Below are 14,044 nucleotides of genomic sequence, written 5' to 3'. Positions count from 1 at the left end.
GAAATGAGAGTAGCCGACGCCCCGGTATCTACAATAACCTTTACCATAACACCTTGAATGCATGCCATCACATCCGACGATCCCGGCGCGGCCCCCAACACACGATGTATCAACGCGCCCCATGTATCCCGGCCATGCGTACTATCCGAACCCGATGAATACGGGTGAGATGACGCGGATGAGTGATGTGGGTAGGGCGTCCCTGTATTGAAAGCATCTCGACTCACCCGGGATCCTTGGTCTTGGGGGAACCGCCCACTGTAGTTGTTCGGCGCCCTTGGAGGACCACCTCTCCGTCTCCAGCAGTCGCGGGCGAGATGACCCCTCCGCCCGCACTCGTAGCATGTCCGATGCACGCCGTCTCCATGTACCCCGGGACGACGCCGTCGTTCTCCAGTCGACACCCCGGCCGCCGCTGCCATCGGCGGCGTCTCGTCCACCACCCCCGCCACCGTGCTCCCGGCCCCGGCAGGGGTCGTCAGCGACAGCTGCGCCCACCGCCGCCGCTGGTTCGTCTCGTATGTCAAGGTTGACTTGTACGTTCCTGGCGATCAGCAACGACGACACGTCGTCGTCATGATCCTTGTCCGGGAGTGACAAGACGACTTTCAGCTCCTTCGCCAGCTGTAGCATCTTCTCCTGCAGCAGGGAGTCCCAGCCCTCCTCGTCCATCGCCGGGTACGCAACCTGGGCGAGGGCCAGCAAGGCGCTGCAGAATGCCAGGGGGGACTCAGAGGCCTCCCGTTTCCTCTGTTGAAATCGATGTTCGGCGACCGACCGCGGCTCGTAGACTTTCCTCATTGCCGCAATAGCACCATCCAATGTTTTTCTGACAGCGGCAGGGAGTCCGTTAAAAGTCGCCAAGGAGTCATCATCCAATGCCGTCGGCAGTGCTCGTAATGCGGCACTCTCCGTCCATTTCAGGGACTCGTAAGCCGCACGGAATCTTCGTATGAACGCCGTCCAATCTCCCACTTTGGCCTCAAATCGTTGTACGTGTAGCCGTCGTGGCGGTCCCGCCGACTGGTCGTCAGAGTCCTCCACCCGCTCCGGCTGAACGGCAACCTATGGCGGTAGACCTGGTACTGGTTGTTGAATGCGGTTCTCCGTCAAAAAGTTCCGGAACTCCTCCGACAACTTCTCCATCCTGGCCTCCCACTGGGTTATGAGGACTCGCCAATCCTCTGGCCATCCCGGGCCCTCAACACCACCCGAACCGCTGTCCCGGTCAGGAGTACTGCCGGCCATCTGGCCGGGCTGTACATCGTCGTTGTTGCTGTCGCCGCCCGAGTCCACTGGCACATATGTTTTCTTTGCCGCTTTTTTTTTACATCGTGGCGTGTTCCGTACTTTTTCTGACACCAAATGTAGTGCCTTGGATTCACTCGGACGACAATCGCCTTTCTTCCACCGTCACTTTAATTTCCATCGTTCCGCACACTATAATTTCTCCTCTCCTCTCCGCGCTCCGCCAACTCGAACACTCGAATTCCCCTCAGCACCATCCGCTCATACTCCTTGTCTCCCCACACAGTCTCTTCTTCTCTCACCGCACACACAGTGGTTCTATCTCTACTCACCGCACACACGGTGGTTTTATCTCTATCTCCTCACACACAGTGACTCGTCTATCGCTAACTATCCCTGTACCTACCTATACCGTAATCTCCACTCTGCTGACGCTAACTCTCGCTATCGCTATTTATTGTCCTCTGGGTTCGACTCTCAATCTATTCCCCCTCACACTTGCCGGCTTCCCTCTTCACATCTCTCTCTACCCGCTGCTGTCTCCACTTCTCGCCAACTCTCCCGCCGTCCAAATCACCTCGCGTTTTTATCCCCTTTCCAATCAGCCTTAATTCATTGCCACGTGCCTCGCTGGCATTTTCCCGCCAGCTCCGCACCTGTTCAACGGCCCAGACTCCATGACGCCGCCACTTAACGCTAACAGCCTCTCGACCAATCACAGCCCTCGTCCCTTGACTCCCTTAATTACTTTGGCTTGTTTACGCCACCCATGACTTCATCACCTGCCCGACCTTACATGACCCACACTGTTTGTATGTACTGTATATGGCCAATTTACCCATGTGTATTTTCTACTCCACTACACTTCATTAAAAAATGTTGGAAAAAACGGTCAGTAAATTGACTCCTAACATTCTATAAGCAACGCGTTCAAGTAATATATTTCAATCCGTAATATAATAATGGTCTTCACAGTATTATATTATCGTTAATAACACGTTTTATCTTTTTTACTTTTGTTTTTCCAGGCGTGCAAGCCAAACACTCTGAGGTAAAATGAATGTTTACATCTGCTCACCATAATTGATCTTCTTCTTTGGTTCTTTCGGTAAAGTCACATTGGATGAGAATAAAATAATAAAATACAATAAGACAATAAAATTCTCACGACGTTTCGGCCACAACACATGTAGCCTTCTTCAGGTGAAGGAACAGCTTTAATTCGAAAAATATAATTGATCTTGTTACGTGTAATCTGCACATACTCATAATCATCATCACCACCAAAGACAAAGATCCCTCATATAGCCTCAGCAGACTGTTGGGGCAAGTGCTGTTAGAGAGCACCTATGAAGGCCAGAACAGCACATGAGGGGGTGGGTGGCCAACACCACGCCCGACCGCCTTTGTCTCCCCAGCGACGATGTTTTCACACACCATAGCAGGTACTCATTTGAAGCTGAGTCGACCTAGGGGAGGCCCAGGACCGATTCAGATAATCGCCGGGTTTGTAGAGCAGCATGCTAACTGCTACACTACCGCTCCCCACATTACCACCATAATCATCATGTACCTGTTAGAAAACGCATGACCGGACAGATATTGATAATTGGTTTTTTACCCTTTTATCTGGCAACAAAACTGACACCTTTTTTACAAGGAGTCATGTTTACATTGACCACAATACCTGCGGTCGGAACGCAAACAAAAAACAACAACTCTGATAATGTATGCACTGTCCTTGAAATTGATTGGTCCACACCCGAGACAGCTTTCTTTAGAGCCTCGTCTCACATGGTGTTGGACCAGAAGACGCCAAAAGGCGCACAACTCAAAGACAATGCACCACCAGAGTATGAGAGCTCGGGGTAAGCATTTTTTGAATTTTTACTTAAAACTTTCGTGACTGCAGGAATTCATATTCTTGGTTCTTTCAGTAAAGTCACGTAGATAGAAAATAAAATTTATATAATAAAATATCGATTTAAAGCTTTCGTGACTGCAGGGATTCATATTATTGGTTCTTTCGGCAAAGTCACGTAGAAGGGAAACAATAAAATAATAAAATATAAAACAATACAGTTCTCAGACGTTTCGACTGCAACAGAAGCAATCATCATAAGGTGTGAAAATCGCAGCAAGAAATTTTGAAAAACTGTATGTCCGGATGTGATTCCGGACATACAGTACCCTAGCGCCTACAAACCAAGTTGCCTCTCTAGTCGTAGTTACATTGGAGAAACCAAACGACATGTCTCGGACTGCATCCGTGAACACAAAGCAGACCTAAAACACGGTAGGACCAACACCTCGGCCGTGGCAGATCACTGTTATAATTCAGTGGGCTCACATGACTTCTCCAAGACAGAGGTTATGTGCAAGCCATCTGGCTACCATGAGAGATTCGTTCATGAGGCTATCCACGTACAAACACAGAGACAATTTCTACCGAGAAGATGGATTCTGGCTTAGCAATCATTGGAAGGATTCGATAAACCATTTCGGGTCTTAATTGATTGTTCACACTTACGGTGGCTTTCAGACCGCATTCCATTATCTTCGTCTCCCCCCTCCTCTTTTCTGAACATAGATGGACTCGTCCATCTGAATAACTGCCAAATCACTCTCCGTGGTGCTAACGTTAAAAAAACGCCACTTTTTTCAAGTTTTCTTGCTGCGGTTTTCACACCTGATGATGACTGCTTGTGTTGCAGTCGAAACGTCGTGATAATTTTATTGTTTTATATTTTTATTATTTTATTGTTTCTCCTCTACGTGACTTTACCGAAAGAACCAAGAATATAATAAAATATCATTAAAATTTTAAATAAAATAAAAATAAAAGCAAAAAATACTCTTTGGCTCTATTTGGTAAAGTCACGTAGGTAATAAATAAAACAACAAAAATCACGACGTTTCGGCCACAACACAAGCGGCCTTCATCAGGTGAAGGGATCAGGCTGTCTCGAGGACAGCGCTGGAGTGGATCACAGCCACGCTTTAGGTCACGGTCTGAGCGTGTGTTCGACAATGGGTGGAGGAAGAGGGTAGAGTCGGGGGGGGGGGGATTGCACCTCGCTAGACATTCCACACTGCTGACGGTAACCGTCAGCAGTGTGGATGTGTGTAGCGACTGTTACCGTCAGCAGTGTGGATGTGTGTAGCAAGGTGCAATGCCCCCCCCCCATCTCTACCCCCCTCTCTCCCCCTATCTCTCCCCCTATCTCTACCCCCCCTCTCTACCCCCTATCTCTCACCCCTCTCCCCCATTGTCTCCCCGCCCATGCTGTGTACGCACAGTCCTCCTCCCAACTCCCCCATTGTCTACTCTACCCCCACTCTCTCTCCTACCCCCCCTCTCTCTCCCCCTATATCTACCCCCTTCCCACCCCCCCATTGTCTGACTGGCTGCCCTGCCCATGCTGTTTACGCTGCATCAGCTCTCCTCCCCCCAACTCTCGTCCCCCACCCACTCACTTTGTAAACCCTTATAAGGAGTTGCATTTGGAGGCTTGCACTCTTTTCTCTCCGCCAGATGAAGACCACTTGTGTTGCAATCAAAACGTCCTAAGTTTTTTGCTTTTATTTTTAATTTACATTTTATTATTTTAATTTTATTTTCTATCTACGTGACTTTACCGAAAGAACCAATAATATAGCTATTATTTGACATTTTACAGGGTGGCCCAGATGTGCGACCCCCATTTAATTATCTAAAACATAATATTTATGTTTGTATACCAATGGGTGTGAAAACAGAAATGAATAAGCAAAGAAAAAATGTTAGGGGTCAATTAATTGGGGGGGGGGGGGTCATTAGACATCTGGAGCAACCCTCTAATAACATCACCAACATTCTCATTCGCTCCGTGCGTAGCTGCTTATCCGTGGATGTCCATTGTAGAGGCTGAAGTCCCAACGTGGCCGTGATAGATGCGGCTGATGAACATTCTCGAGTCACAAACGCTGCAAGTGGTGTCAAATCTCACCGTTCAATTTGTGTTTTTTTTTTACTTGCTGACAGATTTTGCTTCATAATGTAAAAAAAAACCCATCACATGCAAAACCACATGTGTTTGTGTTATTTAATAGCGTTATAGTTTGTTGGTGTCACCGAATTCTTATTGTTTTGATAATGGATGAAAGTTAGAATAATTATAAAGACTATGTATGTTGAGCCTCTTTTGCACTTTACTTCGCCAACCGTGCTAATCAGAGGTGCGATGATACACCGCTTGATAAAGATACACCTTGATGATACACCTCTTGATGACGGGAATGATGATTGTATGACCACATGGTGGTGGTGGCGGCGACGGTGATGCTGTTGATTTTAAATGATAATGGTGACGATGATGGTGTTTTTTGAAGAATGGAATCTCTGGCAGGAGTGGACCAAGTGGATAACCAAGTTCGCTGTGAGCTGGATCCTCGGAAAATGGAGTCTGTTCTGAAACGCGTGGACAAGCGACTGGCCACGTTTGAATCCAACTGGTCTTACTTGTCGTGTAAGTTGTACAGATGCCTTTTCCTGCATTAAACACTATATTGTTGTGGCAGTGTTAAAACTATTCGCACAAGCAATCATATCAGTGATGTCTGCAAAGGGAACTGATGTCCATAATGGGAATTTATGTACAGTTGATTTCCGTTCATAAACAAAGAGGTGACGTTGAAACCACCGATTTTTGTAAATGTCCTATGCAGGCCTGGCCGTAAAGCAAATGGCCCTGCGTGACACCGAGTGCAGCGTAATCCTCCAGAAACATCCGGGTCGTGAATTTGTCCTTTGTTACCTGTCACGGGACTTGGTTGCGCTGCCCCGTTTTATGCACCCTTTACGATGCATCCATAAAATAGCGCTTAAAAAAAATACACACAAAGTGATTTTTACTCGTAAAGTGTCTGCACCCATTATGAAGCTGTGTGGGCGTTCATATAAGTAGGAGGAAAGCAGAGTAACCGGAGAAAACCCACACGCGCGATGAGAGGAGGCGACGAGGGTTGCGACACCCAATCCCTGCACAGATGGATACAGATGTAAATTATTATACTTGCTGTACTGCCATCATATGCTGGCTCAGGCTCAGTGCAGGATCGCAAAGCCTGTCTCCCTGTTCAAGTCCCGTCGTCTATTTCCCCCTCTCTGCCCTGTAGCCTCCTCTCGTCCCCCCTGACCCTCGTGATAGAGACCTCGAAATAAGTCATCCTATCTCTCTCTCCCTTCCTCTCTCCCAAGCCTTCTCTCTTCCTGCACGTGGCCCCAAATTCTGTAGGACATCTTGGATATGTGGTTTAGTCAGACTCGTCATAAGTCCAGCCAGTAGTAAGATAGAAAGAATGTCTGCGGTGTGCATGGTTAATTTTTATTGACGCTTAAAAAATACTACGTTAACGCATTCTAGTTGTAGCATAGCATTAGTAGATGTTCATAGATGTTCACGTGTAATAAAGCACATGTTGCTTCATTGTGACCTTGTCAAGGATGTGTGATTGCATTAGTGTTTTGCATGCTTTATTGACATTTGGGTTTTGCTCATTTGTCTATCAGGTTACATGCCCTTTACAATCACATAGATCTGTGTTTTAAAAAAAGGTGATGCGTACCTCGATGGATGTTCACCTATTTAAAAATACACCATTTAAAATATATATGTTTTGGCACAGTTTCTTTAAATGTTGACAATTTTTTTACTTATGATTTGCTTTTAACAGATGGAAAAACACCCACCCTGAACCCAAACTCGGCACATCCAAAATTGAAGTTGTCTATGGACTTGCATACAGTCACGTGGTGCAGCCAGGACCAAGGATATCCGAACCACCCAGACCGGTTCGACTCAACGCTGCAGGTCGGGAACTCAATCGCATTGCTGCGTGTCCTACAGTTGAACACTACTGTGCTGTATATCCGCATACGGTACGGTAGTGTACAGCGTTATGTGATGCTATGAGCATGAATGATGCTATCTTACATGAAAGTAGTATTATTATTATTATAACACCTCGGTCTTGTACTGTGCGAGGTATGGCGGCAAGCTCAGGGTCATGGGGTCGCGTGGCGGTGTGGTCATGGGGACTGCTACACTCCGGCCAGGGGCAAGCAACTGATGAGTTATTTTACTGGGTGAAATTGTGAACAACAGCCATATCAAACATTAGTACATCTAATCGACATAATCATTGGTTCACTGCAGCTCAAAGACTCATCCTACAAGGTGTGTGTGGTGAAGTTGGAGAGGCGTGTGGTGAAGTTAGGAGATATCCAGAACGAAACGAGCAAATTACAAAAAATAAAAAGCTGTCTGATTTTATGGCTTGCTTGGTGAAATGATGGCCGATTCCATGTAACATTTGTTTGGCAATTTATGAATAGCCAAATCGGAACAAAAAAATACTTGATCCACCTTTACTCATCGCACAATTCCGCAGCACGTTCTTGGTTCGTAATATTTGTACGAGCTAGCATTTGTCAATGTATATACGAACACGTTAGATTAACTCGTGTTTCTGCACCATTGTTTCATTCTCAAGGTCATTAGCTCCGAGAGCTTTGCCGCAGGTTGTCATTACTGGGAGGTGGACGTCCGAGACGGCTGCAATTGGGCCGTGGGAGCGACCTACAGCGCCATCAAACGCAAGGGAACCGACACCGCCTGTGTGCTCGGGCGCAACAGAATCTCCTGGGGATTGTGGTGCTGGTCTGCACAGTATTTAGTGTACCACGACGACGTCAAAACACCGCTGGCGTTGTCCGAGCCCTTGCACGCGGTCGGGGTGTACGTAAACTTTGAGGCGGGTGTGCTGGCCTTCTACAACGCCGACACGATGACCCTGCTGTACACGTTCGAAGAGCCGTTCAGGAAGCCGCTGCATCCCGCGCTTTACCTGGCGGGGAAGTCTCTGCGCATTGTGCAGCTGTAGTCACCATGTTTTTGTGCTCCCAATTATTTACGTGAGAGCGGCTTGGAAAGGTCTTTTTTATAAATAACTTTTCAGATCAAATTATAATTTATGGGGGTGGGGGGGGGGGGGTTGTTATTTGCATTTGCCTTAATAACTTATTAATCATATTTGCTAAAATTACTTAAAATGTACCTAAAATTAATTTTAAGTAATTAATGTGCAAGCTAGAATTATGGATTATACTGGGACAATTGGGAATGAGAACAATAACCAATGCATTGCAGCTGATGGAATGTATTAACGCTGCATCAGTGAGGGTTAAAGCCATAGGTGCAAGATTTACCTGTGCACAATCTTTTGGGTGACAGGACTTCAAGACATTAAGTGCTGTATTCGTTTGCAGCTTGAGAGACACTCAACAGTGGCCTTGATAAGTGGTCATCACTGAGCCACATCACATTAAGGAATGCCAAGGGCCCAGTGGGTGCAGGAGTAAGGAAACTGTATATATTTTGGCTCCCATGAAAAGTGCAGCAAATGTACAGATTGGTAAACCCAAAAACAATTACATAAGTACTGCATTAGTGAGAGTTACAAGTCGGAAGTTTCCAAGGTGTAATGCAAATTCAACCAAAATACAGTACTTTTATTATGGTTTATCACCACGGTACATAATTTAAGGTTTTAAACTTGGACAATTTAGTCAGTTCGTTTTGTTTGGCTATTCAATAACTAGTCTAATGAGCCGGGCAGTGGCCGTGCATTCCTGTAATCCAGCACGGCAAGGGTTGGTGGATCACACAAATGTTGTGAAACTCCCTTTCCAGCAAGTGTAAAATAATCTCCATCTGTCACATCTGTATGGGATTTTGTGGGTTTTCTCCGGGTGCTCTGGTTTGCTCCGGCATGAAGAAACACTCATCGTCAATTGGCTGCGAACATTTTAATATATACGCACCTCGGTGTTTGCGGATTGCACAGCGTTGTGTAATGCAATTGCATAAATATAACTTTTCAAAAAACTACATTTTATTTATTACCATTTAACTTCTAACAAATGCAATGCTTGAAAAAGCTGTAAGGCTTTACATGAGTTGAATAGGCCAACATTTGCTGAAACATAAAGTGGGCTAAATTTAATTTAACAACATTAAAAAAACGCCACTTTTTTCAAAATTTCTTGCTGTAGTTTTCACACCTGATGATGATTGCTTGTGTTGCAGTCGAAACGTCGTGAGAATTGTATTGTTTTATATTTGTATTATTTTATTGTTTCCCTTCTACGTGACTTTACCGAAAGAACCAAGAATATGAATCCCTGCAGTCACGAAAGCTTTAAATCAAATTTTAATTTAACAAGTTATATATTTGTTCTGGGACTCGGATAAATGAGTGAAAATTCAGGAGTCATTAATCCGTCCATTAAACGAGAGAATCGGTTCCTGTAAATGATTGACCTTGCTCTTGAATCGTATGTGAAGTGTACATAATCTACTATGGTATATTTTATGACAGGGTTCTGAACGCATTTTTTAAGATAAATTGAATGCTTTCCAACAGATATTTACATTGAGATTGCAATCATTATTTAAGTAAATCTGTATTCGGAATATTACCTATTGAACTCAACGCATGTGTTAGGAAGCGATGATGCTCCTTAAGATCGCTAATTGACTGTTGTTCGATAGGGCAGTTTTGAAGAGTATTGAGTCACATGGCAATCATGAACATCTCCTTAGGGCAGCGGTTCTCAACCTGTGGCCCGCGGACCTCTGGTGCCCCGTGAGGCTACCTACTACATGGGGTCCACGGAGAAGAAAAATAATCAGAATCTTAAATTTACACTGGAGGAATCCAATTAGATAAGAAGCTCTTTTACACAGATGTCCAGTATGGGGCAGGTCATAATAATAAAAATGACATCCTTGCCAAGGAAATGAACAATTTCAAATGACTTGTGTGTGTGGTGGTCAGCGAAATGTTCGGAGGTTGAAAAGGGGCCCGCATACTGGGAAAGGTTGGGAACCGCTGCCCAAGGGTGCTTCGTGGTGTCTTCAATAAGCCCTGTTCAAAACTCTGCCCGTGTGCAAGATGCTTCTCTGAACATGCACAGCGGTCCAGATGTCTTGTGACCCACGTTAAATTCTCTAAAACTTAATGTGTTTTAAGTAAGGTTTATTTTAACCAGAAATTAATATGCAAAGGAACAAAAATGTCAGGGTTCAATAAATTGGGGGGGGGGGGGGGGGTGGTCACAAGACATCTGGACCACCGTGTACTCTACGGTACACTCTGGAATTGCTACCACTCGGATGTATAGTGATGAGGCACGCGCACATCAAGCCTTGAGGTGTTCCTTGCTAAATAATAATAATGATAGCTCATCGAAGTCATCTATCGTGAGCCATGTCCTTCCGGAAAGACATCGATATATAATCATTGCCTTCAATCCATTTCGCTCTGTCCATGATATATTACTCTGGAACTTTACATTAGATACTCCCAGTTGCATAACATTTAGCAAATTGCTCATGCAAATTAATTTGCTGTCTTCCCCAGCCTCTTGTGGTGCCTCTAATTTCCCCAGTTAAAACCACATATATATTCAGTCACTTGTATTCTCATTACATGTCCAAGATATGTAAATTTGCCTTCCTGTAATTACTGTATTCTCATTAATTGCATTGTTGTGTACTCGACTGCTATCCGTAATACGAGTTAATCATCTCGTTTGTCAGTGGCATGTTTAACATCCTTCATAAAAACACATTTCTGTTGCAAAAATTCTGCTTTGTAGTTATCTTTTTTCTCCTGATGACGATTGCTTGTGTTGCGATCGAAACGTCGTAGTTTTTTGTTATTCTTTTGTTATTTTCTTTGAACCTATCTACATGACTTTACCGAAAGACCCAAGAATATTTGCTTTGTAGTGTCTCTACAATTGTCCAGCTTCATAGAGACCCATAGAAAAATAATGAAACCCATAGACTGACATAGAGAACAAGAGACTCAAATGACCAATAGATTGACATACAGACCCATAAATTTCGATTTAAAGCTTTCGTGACTGCAAGGATTCATTATTTTATCAATTTATTATTTTATTCTCATTCTACGTGACTTTACCGAAAGAACCAAAGAAGATACAGACCCATACTCACAGATTTCACATCCATAACGTTAGTTCCGTAGCACTGCAGTATTGCAACTCTCATTGTCATTGATAATTATTTTTCAACACAGATGATATCTTATGACCTTAATCATTTGTCAATGCTAAATGAACCATATGAACCTCAATTACAATGATCACGATCGAGGTGTCATGGTGGACAAAACGCCGATTCGCCCAACAGCCGTGGGCTTGTACCTGTGGGGCCGACGTCCGCCCCACCGCCCTCGCCAGGCAGGTGGAGCACAACGTTTGCCCCCCTCCACTTCCTCCTCCACTCCTTCCTCCACCGCACAGTTCGGCCCCTGCCAGACCTCCGCCGACCGGGTGATCGGCCCCTCCGCGTTAGCGCCCCCTTTGAGGGACATGGCCAAGTGGCTGGTTCCCCGCCGCACAGGGTTACTCCGCACACGCCCACGTACACCACCACGAATACGAAGGCGGCTGTGTGCACGCGCGCACCCCTGCAGGCGCTTGTTTCACAAAGGCTAGTGCTAAAAGGCTGCGCGAAATTGCGCGTGCACCTCGCCATGAATGCTATTTCAAACGAATTTTAGGGCATCGCAATGTAACCTGTCCTGTGAGAGTCGGCCAATCTCCTGGCACCGGGAAACCGTGGGACTTTCCCTCGAGGGGCCCTTCGGATTAAAACCCGATGTGCCAGGCAATCCCCCGCCAGGACACTACGTGGGTGCAAGTGCTGCGTGTGTGCGTGTGCTCAGGGTAGGGGGTAGTGGACAATCGCGGCGCTTGCGGAGTTGCTCCGTGGTCGTGGCACCATATACCGCATGCCAGGTGCCCGCTACACGATCACTCTCCCTGAGGCTGTGTGTGTGAGTTCTGAGGCACAACTCGGTTATTTAGACAGAAACATTTGCTAAAAATCAGAGGAACAACAGTGGGGGCAGAGGGTGCCTTGGCTCCCCCTGGTGGTCAGAGCTACGAGTTGGAGAGCCCCTTGACATACACCATGAGATATGTTTTCAACAACAGTGTAAAAGAACAACACGAATTTAAAAACACCTTATTAAATTAACTTTTGTTACGGTGCTTTCATTTCCGTTCCACGTTTTATTTAAATTTATATAGAGTGGTAACGTATATTCTTGGGTCTTTCGGTAAAGTGACGTAGATAGGTTCAAAGAAAACAAAAATAACAAAAAACTTTGACGTTTTTTTTCCTGATGACGATGGCTTGTGTTGCGATCGAAACGTCGTAGTTTTTTGTTATTCTTTTGTTATTTTCTTTGAACCTATCTACGTGACTTTACCGGAAGACCCGAGAATATGAATTCCTGCAGTCACTAAAGCTTTAAGTCAATATTTAGCAGTAACATCATTGAGCAAAGAGGTACTATGGAGTTATAGTGTTTTGCGAACATGGAGTGCCCCTACAGCGTTTAATATTGGAGACCGTGAGCGTTATGACGTGATTGGACAAGAGCCGCGATATATCATCGCCTCTAGGTGCGATCCTGCGACACAAATTAAATATTGGGGCCCCACATTACCGATTGCCGCACCCCCTGAGCTGATAATGTCGTTACTACGCCACTGCTGAACATGCCTCTGATCGCTTGCAAGGATTGCTGGTGGAGGATGAGGCATGGAATTGAACTTTGCAGCAGGTCTTGAACTCGCTTGCCCTTCTGTCCCTCAAGCTCTTGTCATTGATTGTCAGTTGGGGGTGTTGCGTCTGTGTTGGTGAATTGTTTCACTGTATTCTTTGGTTCTATTCGGTAAAAGTCACGTAAAAAAACAACAACAAATAAAAAATAAATAATTCACGACGTTTCGGCCACAACACAAGTGGCCTTCATCAGGTGAAGGGACCAGACTGTCCAGAGGACAGCGCTGGAGTGAACACAGCCAAGCTCAGACCGCGACCTTTAAGCTGTGTGAGAGGAAGCAGAGCGCCTTGACAAAGGAATTAGCATAAAAATTTGCATTTAATTAGCGGACTAAGTATGATGAACGATGTAGAGGGGGGGAGCATGTGCAGACCGGCGAGGGGGGGAGGGGGGGTAGTTTACATATTGATGGTGTGAAAAGGGAATTTAAGCAGCTGCGAAAGTTTGGGATACCTCTACTTGAAAAAATATACTGTACCAATGAAAATTAGTTTAATGTTTGGTTTGATTCAGAACATCTTTCCAATGGTTGCTTAATTTGAAACCATCCTCTCGGTTGAAATTGTGTCTGTGTTTGTAAATCTGAATTGCCTCGTGAACACTGTCTTATAAATTGCCTCGTGAACACTGTCTTCTAAACCATTGGAATGTTTTGCTCTAAGTAAGTTCCCCAAATGTAAATGAGACTACAGGATCCATAATAGAGGGTATTTTATGCAGCCAATTCGTAAGGTTTGTCATGTAAACAAAACATGGCACTTCATGACTAGTTCAGCACACCGGTGTGCTGGAGAGTAAACCCCACAACATTTACAATTCGAGTATGACGTTTCGCCGGTAATTACGACCAGCCTCATCAGGCGACAGCCAGAAGAGTCCCTTGGCACCTTCCAGGGACCCCTTATTTTGGATGTTGATATGGATCGTCTGTGACAGGGGTCGGAAACCAAAATAACAAGAAGAGACATTTTTTTATTTGGAATTCGGTCATACAAAAACATCCTTCAATATTTAAAGAGCCGCCATGCAATGTGAATACGAGACGGTGGTTCTTAACAAATAACGTCGCGAAGCAGCCCTTCACGCT

General features: G+C 45.2%; 1 protein-coding gene across 1 annotated transcript in view; it reads left to right on the top strand.

The window, feature by feature from the left end:
- Positions 1-11,795, top strand: part of LOC116952147 (tripartite motif-containing protein 14-like) — a 28,939-nt gene extending 17,144 nt beyond the window's left edge. Inside the window, exons 4-7 of the mRNA XM_076074112.1 lie at positions 2,277-2,299; positions 5,620-5,756; positions 6,964-7,100; positions 7,783-11,795. Coding sequence (XP_075930227.1) covers positions 2,277-2,299; positions 5,620-5,756; positions 6,964-7,100; positions 7,783-8,172 — 687 coding nt within the window. The 3' untranslated portion in view covers positions 8,173-11,795. The remainder of the gene's footprint in view (positions 1-2,276; positions 2,300-5,619; positions 5,757-6,963; positions 7,101-7,782) is intronic.
- The last annotated feature ends 2,249 nt before the right edge of the window (positions 11,796-14,044 follow it).

This window comes from Petromyzon marinus, chromosome 45 (assembly GCF_048934315.1).
Source record: "Petromyzon marinus isolate PM22_M1 ecotype Great Lakes invasive population chromosome 45, UKy_Petmar_22M1.pri1.0, whole genome shotgun sequence".
Lineage (NCBI taxonomy): Eukaryota > Metazoa > Chordata > Hyperoartia > Petromyzontiformes > Petromyzontidae > Petromyzon > Petromyzon marinus.
The sequence above is the reverse complement of the archived record's forward strand: the minus strand, read 5'-3'. Positions and strand labels throughout refer to the sequence as shown.